At 29.5% G+C, this 7999-nt stretch overlaps 1 protein-coding gene across 1 annotated transcript; it reads right to left on the bottom strand.

The window, feature by feature from the left end:
* Positions 1 to 391: 391 nt before the first annotated feature.
* On the bottom strand, positions 392 to 2133 carry LOC107931872 (cytochrome P450 94C1). The gene has a single exon (XM_016863831.2). It carries the CDS (start codon positions 2094 to 2096, stop codon positions 540 to 542), a length of 1557 nt encoding a protein of 518 aa, XP_016719320.2. The 5' UTR covers positions 2097 to 2133; the 3' UTR covers positions 392 to 539.
* Positions 2134 to 7999: the final 5866 nt, after the last annotated feature.

The raw sequence follows: 7999 nt of genomic DNA, 5'->3' as shown, positions 1-7999 counted from the left end.
GACCTTTTATTTAAGCTTTTGTATATTCATTTTCTTGCTTCTTGTTATGTTTATTTTAAAGAACTTGTCGGTAAAGCATGCATGTTACCCCTTGTCACAGGAAAATAAATAGTATATTTAAATTAAAAAGTATACATCGAATCTGGGGGCGGTTGCCCATATTATTCTTGGTCTACAAATTAATTTACTATTTTTTTATGAATTAACATGTGAACCTTCTCTATTGCTTTAGGAGTTAGAAATTGATAATATAAAATTGTAATTTCATGTTAATTTTTAAAAAATATTTGATTTGTTATTCTCTTATTGAAAAGAGATAAAAATGACGTGAAATTATAATTTTATATGATATAATATTTTATAATAATAATAATATTCGAATTTAAATCTATTGAATTAATAAATTTGACTGATATTAATTTTTTTTTTTGGAATTTAATAGGTGAACTCGCATCAAACATTTGTATGAAATTAATCTAAATTTACTGAGTTCCGACCTAATTCAATTCTAACAGTTTGTGAAGGAATTCTCTTAGCAATTAAGCTTCCCTTCGTTGGACTAGAACTGGTAAGCCGCCTCTCACGGTGGCAGTGAGACCCGGGGCGAACTTTGGTGCTTGATTGGGATCAGCAACCTGAATGTTGAACCGTTTGATTATGGCTAGAACCACACATTTCATCTCCACTAATGCCATTTCCTTCCCTAAACAAACCCTTAACCCGGCTTGAAAAACAGGGTACTTGTATGGGTTTTCGGGTACATATATACCGTTTTTCAACCATCTTTCCGGTTTGAATTCAAGACAATCGGAGCCCCAAACCCGTTCCATCCGACCCATCGCGTAGGGATGGTAAGTGACCCTAGTACCTTTCCTTACAAAAGTAAAATCAGGCAAAACGTCGTCGTGTTGTGCGAACTTCGAGTCCAATTGAACCGGCGGAAACAACCGTAAGCTCTCGCAGAATGCCGCGTGCAAATAATGCATTTCACGCATTTGATCGAACATTACGAAATCTTGATCGTTGCTCGGCGAAAACCCGGCAGTAACCTTTTCGAGTTCGTCTCTAATGGTGAACTCGACTTTCGGGTTTTGAGATAATAACCAGAAGAAACTAGTTAGACCGGAAGCAACCGTATCACGTCCAGCCAAAAGGAAACTAACGACAATGTCACGAAGATACTTGTCGTCGTCGATCATTGTTGCCATAAATCTCGACAAAAGATCACTCTTGTCGGAAAAACCAAGTTCCCGTCGTTGATTAATCATACGTTGAGCAAATTGATCCACTATTTTAATGGCGCTTTTAAGCTCTTTTTCAGACCCTAAATTCAATACCCTTTTAACTTTCCATATCAAAGACGACGGCGACAACCCTCTTTGTGCCGATAACTTCGACGCCAAATCAAAAGCCTCCGCAAATTCCGACGACGGCATCGGCAACGATAATTCAAGGCAGCAAGGATCAAACCCGAATGAAAATTTACAAATATTATCAAAAGAAAACCTTCTAAACACATCTTGTAAATCTAAAACCTGACCGGAAACTGAGTTTAAAAGAGGGATAAGTCTAGTTTGAATCTCCGATTTAACGATATTAAAAGCATGCATTCTAATGGAAACACTACCAAGTTCAAGACTAGCCATTTTTCTTTGACATTTCCAGGAATCGCCATCGACGTTAAATATACCTTTGCCGAGTAAATCACCGAGGAGAATCGAGAATGGTTTTCCTTTTGGGTAATTTTCGAACTTTGTTTTTAATATGTGTTCGACGTTTTTAGGATCGGCGGTGATGATATTGCCAAGGATATGAATATGGATTGTTCCCGTCGGCGATTTTGAAAGAAGGTGAGTATACCAATCACAAAGGTTATTGAAATCTTTGGACCAACTTGAAGTGAGGAATGATTGGCAAGTTGAACATTTACACCATAGTTTTAATCTTAAAATGAAGATTGATAATGAAAAGAGGGAAAATGAGAAAGTAAAAGTGAAGAAGATGAAGGAAAAAATAGTGCATGTGGAGTTGAACCATAAAGAAGAAGAAGAAGAAGAAGAAGAAGAAGAAGAAGGGTTTGGAATTGAATGATTCATTTTGATTTATGGGAAAGAAAATAAGAAGAGATTTATGGGATTTGAAAGAGAAAATGATGAGGTTATTTATATGTAGTTTTTCTTGTGGGGGAGATTGTTGTTTGGCACGCGAGAAAATTGATTTTCATTGTTGCATGAAAAACGCGTGCGCAAAACTAGAAAACGACGGTCTTCGATGGGTGATTAGTGGGAATCACGTTATTCCAATTTATTCTCGATTCAAATTTAGTTCAGTTTCAATAACTCTTATACTGAAGTGACATAAATATACAAACGCAACACTTCAAAATTATATTATGTCATCCTTTAAAAATGTTTAAAATTTTTAAAATTTTAAAACAATAAGAATATATCGGCAAGACTCATTTTCAAAATTATTTATAGTAAATAATCAAAAAATTAATTCATTTTCGTAAATAATTTTAAAATAAGTTAACGTGGATAAAAAATTATTCGCACCGCCTACACTAATCGAAAATTCTCATTCCTTTTCTTTTTTACCGTTCAACTATTTTTTTTATAAAATAACTTTGAATGTTATGGATCTGCAAATTAAAATCCAAATAATTTTCTTCTTTGATCTTTGACATTTATTTTTTTTTTCTGCTTCATTCAAATTGCACTGTTGTCTAAGACGGACAGAGCAACAACCAAAAATTCAAAATTACAGCAAACAATCTTAGAACATAGTCTAATATAAAAAACCTGCAATACAACAAAACAAGTATTCACTACCAAGCTTTAAACATTTGAGCCCAATTAAAATCGATTTGAATATAAAATATATTCTTCTACTCGATGATGGATACCAATTCGTCATATCATTTGTCAAAGCGTCGCTTAGAGCTTACTAGTCGGACCTTTCAAAAAGAAAATAACCCAATGACTTAAATAAAACACTTTTAAATTGTTCAGTAACCATTTTATAATTTGTTAGTGTAATTTATCCTTATTAATTTGATTTGAGGGTCCAATGTTCCAAGTACTATCGCAAATTGTCAATTGAAAAAATCAATTTTATTTATTATTATTTTTTATCGAGTACGATGCACAAATTTATTGTATATATAAAAAATAATGTATACACCAATATATAAAAATAAAAGAATATATGTATCATATATATTGATATGCTATTTATATGACTTTCTCTAAATGTAGTATTACCATATTCTCATAATAATTAAATATATTCATTTAAAAATGTTTAAACTAACCTAAAAAAAACTTTAAACTAATTTTTTTAAGTTTTTTTTAAATAAAAATTTAAAAATTCATTCACATTGTTAATATATATGATTAGAGATAATTTTAATTAATTTGATTCAAAATATAATTAAATAATATTCAATTAATAATTATTTTAAAAAATTTATTCAAATTGTCGATTGAATCTTAGCTTGATCGGCATGGGCGTTGTTGCCAATGCAAGAGGACGTGGGTTTGAGTGTGCTGAAGTGCATTATCCTTCTATTTATGAGTTGGGGGAGGGGCTATGGATAGTTTTAGGCATTGTTTCAAAAATATTCATAATTAGATTATTCAAAAATAAAATAAAATTCTACACTTAATTCAAAAAGAGTAAACATGAGCACTGATTACAGTGGGTGACAGTAGCTAAAAGAAGTCAAATTCATTTTTTTAATTTAACTCTAATAAATATATTCGATTCGATTAGAATTTCATCTCACTCAACTCAATTCAAAAAAATTTCAAATCGATTTAGGATAATAAAATAGGATTCGTCAACTCATTTAACTCAATTTTTTTTCATTTGATTCGATTTGGTTGAATGCTCACCCCTTGATAACATGTCATCCATGTGTACGTCATTTCATCAAAGTTTAAAAAAAAAACCTTTTCATCTATTTTTGCGTGATTTGATAAAAAAGACAAAAAAATTAAATAAAAGACTAAAATGAATTTTTTGTAAATTTAGAGAGTTAAATAAATTATTATACCTTTTAAATTTTCGTTGGAAAAGCCTAAACATGTTGAGTGTTTGGGTTCAAAATTTATTCGTGCTTAAAATTATGTTCGAGTTTTATCTAAAATTATAAATGATTTAAATCCCTCCACATATAAGTCATACCTAAAATATTATTTTAAAAATCAAATTGGCGGTCGAGCCTAACAAACCATTGATTTGACAGGTTTCAATTATTGTTTTATTTTCAATTAAATAAATTATTAAAATTAAAAATTATAAACTTATTCAAAAATCGATCAAAAAATAAAAAATTATAATTCAATCCCCTTAAAAATTATTAAATTATAATTTTATATATAATAAAATTACACTTAGCCTCGAAATGAAAAAATATTCCATTTAGTTGTTTTAAAAAATGACAAAACCATAAACTAATACATGATAAAATAATATTTTAACCTATCAAAAATTTATAATTTTGATTCCGACCTTCTTAAAAAATGTTCTAAATTCGTTTTTCGGTCCACTAGTGTATCTAGGGGGCTGATAGACCCTGGCCCCCCTAAATTAGAAAATTATCCATTTAGGTCATTTAAAGATTTTAAAATTTTAAATTAATAGAGTTAAAATTACACTTTAACTCCCTAAAAATAATAATAACTTAATTTAATACTTTAAAAATTATAAAAAATATAAATTATTAAAATTTAAAATTTAATTTCCACGATTTTCTTACTCCACCCATGAGTTGGTCCACTTCTAACAATCATTGTCCAAAATTAACTTGATTCAGGATAAATTATATCTGAATTCTACTCTATAATATTTAATTCGAATAAACAAATATTTTAGACTAGTATTTGATGTTAGCTTTGAACTTGTCCCTTTGCTGCCGACTTTATCTATAAAAACATGTCATGTAATGGATTGTTTTTAACATGTTTACCACGTGTTCTTAATGCATGTAATAAATATCATTTCTCACATTGTTCCCCTTTATCCAATAGTATTCTCTCATATGTATGCTTGCAGGTTTTGGAACAGTTGATCTAAACCAAACTTCTTTTTCGCCCATGTTTTGTCTTTCTTTTAAGGTAAATTACAATCAAAGTCACGGAATTATTAGTAAATTTACGTTTTAATTACTTGATTTTAAAAAGTTATAAAATAGTTATCGAATTATTCGAAAGTTTTTATTTAAGTCATATGACTGTTAAAATCGTTGTTGTATGGCTTTCTCTATTCACACCGCTTACATCCTCTTCTCTTTCAGTTTTTTTTTTTTACATGAAATAATTTTGAATGTCATTAATCCGTAAATTAAAATCCAATCAGCTTTTTTCTTCGACCTCTTATACTGATCGTCAAATTATCTTGGATCTAAAGTATGTTCTTCTACTCGTCGATGGGTACTGATATACTATATCAATTGCCAAGTCATCGCATGGAGTTCGCTAGTCGAACTTTAAAAAAAAAAAACCTTAACAACTCATTGATTTAAATAAAAACTTTCAAATAGTTCAGTGACTTAAAAGAAAACTTTCAAACAGTTTACTGACCAATTTGCAACTTTTTAAAATTAAGCAATTAAAATGTAAATTTATTAATAGTTTAATGATCTTAGATATAGTTTACCCCTTATAATTTTTTTTATTTATATAGTGAAAATAAGTTAATAATTTAAAATTTATTTTTATGTTTTGGATATTGTTTTTTTTTTAAAGAGACAGAAACTTCAAATTTCATGCAACTTCTTGTTTGAATTTTTGTCATGGTGTTTTGATTTTAGGGTTTATTTGAAAATAGTTTTTAAAATAAGATATAAAAAATAATTATAAGTATTATATGAATTTACATAATTTACATATTTTACACAAGGTTTATGAGCTGAGTCACTATTTTTTTCATGAGTTTTTCACAAGTTTTTTTTAAAAAAAACAAAAATAACTGATGATATTAATATTAGGAGAAGTGACCATTATACAAGAACGTAGTTAGGAGGCTAGTAGGGATCCCATCCTTGTTAAAATAAAAAAAAATCATTCAGGCCTTTTAAAATTTTTAAAATTTTAAATTAACAAATGTAGAATTACATTTTGGCCCTTTTAAAAATAATAAATATTTAATTTATTCCTTTAAAAATTATAAATATATAAACTATTAAAATAATAAAATTATATTTTTACTATCGTAAAAATTAAATTTTAATTTCGTCTCTAAAAAATTTTCTGCTTTCACCATTGCCATTACACTACCCCACTCACCTCAATCATCAAATCTGATTGACAAAGTGGGTCGGTGCATTAAATACCAAACTTGAAGAAATATAACTAAACAAACAGAAAATATCTGAATAACTTAAAAATAAAAACAAAACAAACTTGACCATATAGTTACATTAGCTGAATAGTTTGATGCATTATTTATTTTAATTGAATAATAAATTAAAAAATAGGATAAAATAGTTTCTACCTTTTACACATGATTTTTCTTTTAAAACCTTTTACACATGTTTATTATAAAAAAAAATTTATTAAGACAATTTTAAATATTTATTTATTTATTTAAAATCGAAACATTTAAACACTTTTCACTTTGTTTTATTATTTCTATCATACTTTAAATTTTATATAATCTTTTTAATTAAATTTAATTATTGATTTGTCGTAATTTGATATGGCAAATTCGACTCTTCACTGTACTTGAAGAGCTTATTCTTGAGCAACTTGTCTTTTGTTATTTTTGTTTTAGTTTTTGTTTTCATCCTTAATAAATGGTACTTATGTGTTTTATACCTTTTTGAGACTCGGGGGACCTATTGAGGTTGTTGAGTGGATGTAGGACGTTAATAATGGCCAATTAAAGTGAGTGTCTCGACATTGATCTTCTGGAAGTCGCGATACCGAGCACAGACACCTCGAGGATGCCAAACTTCAACGAGCAATTAACATAGAGCAAATTGCTGATAGTGATGCGACACCCCGCCAAAATCACGATACCAAAGCACCAAGGTCGTGATATCTCTAGAAGTGGAGCCAAAAGTTGGGTGTCACGACACCAGGAGAAGTGATGTCGCGACAACAAAGAACCCCTATGAGCCAAGTTGCTTACTACTCTTGGTATCACAACATCACGTCATGGGTCTCACGACACCACTGTTTTAAGAGACAAAAAATGACTACAAGGGTAGTTCTTGTCCAACCTTAGCCCCAGTAAAAAAATAGACGTCTAGGGGCATTTTGGTCCAAAAATATGGGTTGTAATATGATGTTTAAAGCCACTTTTGGTTGGATGAAAAAGGAGGCTCTTTTATTCCTTTTGCTTATCGTCTTTTAACTTAGTTCTTTTCTCTTATTCTCTAAAGTTCCTTAAGGTTTTGTGTTTCTCTAGTTATTTTTAGTGCTTTAGATAGTTAGTTAGTTAACATTGTAGGTTGGTTTTAATTGCTATTTGGTACTTTGAACTCTTTTGTAATTTCAGTTTCATCCTTAGCCATTACTATAGCCTAGTTCCATTTTTAGTTTTTTAGATAAAAATCTAATTTTTAGCGTTCCTGTGCATTAGCTTTGTTGTCATTGTCTTCTTCTTCAAGCACATTTCAAGAAAGTCTTAAGCTTTTTTAACCATATCTCTTGCACTTAACTGAATGCATGCCTTGGGTGTTTATTTGACAGTTGTTTGTTTAGAAATGAGGACGAGTGGCTAAATCTAAGGTGGTTGGTTGATGGAAGTGTTGCTTGGTTAGTTTTTTTTTGGTACAGGGACTAAATCATAAAAACTGGACTAAATTGTATAAACTTCAAAACTTAGGATTGACGTCCCTAAAGGAGAATTTAGACAAGTAAGACCAAGAGGAGATATTATTTAACACCAATTCGATAGTCCCGAATTAGTTTGGTAAGATCGAGAAATAAACCATATTAATTTGTCTAATTTAGTAAAATGGAGACCGAAAAAGTAAAATAAGCCAAAT

Source organism: Gossypium hirsutum, chromosome A08 (genome assembly GCF_007990345.1).
Source record: "Gossypium hirsutum isolate 1008001.06 chromosome A08, Gossypium_hirsutum_v2.1, whole genome shotgun sequence".
In the NCBI taxonomy this organism is placed as follows: Eukaryota; Viridiplantae; Streptophyta; class Magnoliopsida; order Malvales; family Malvaceae; genus Gossypium; species Gossypium hirsutum.
The sequence above is the reverse complement of the archived record's forward strand: the minus strand, read 5'-3'. Positions and strand labels throughout refer to the sequence as shown.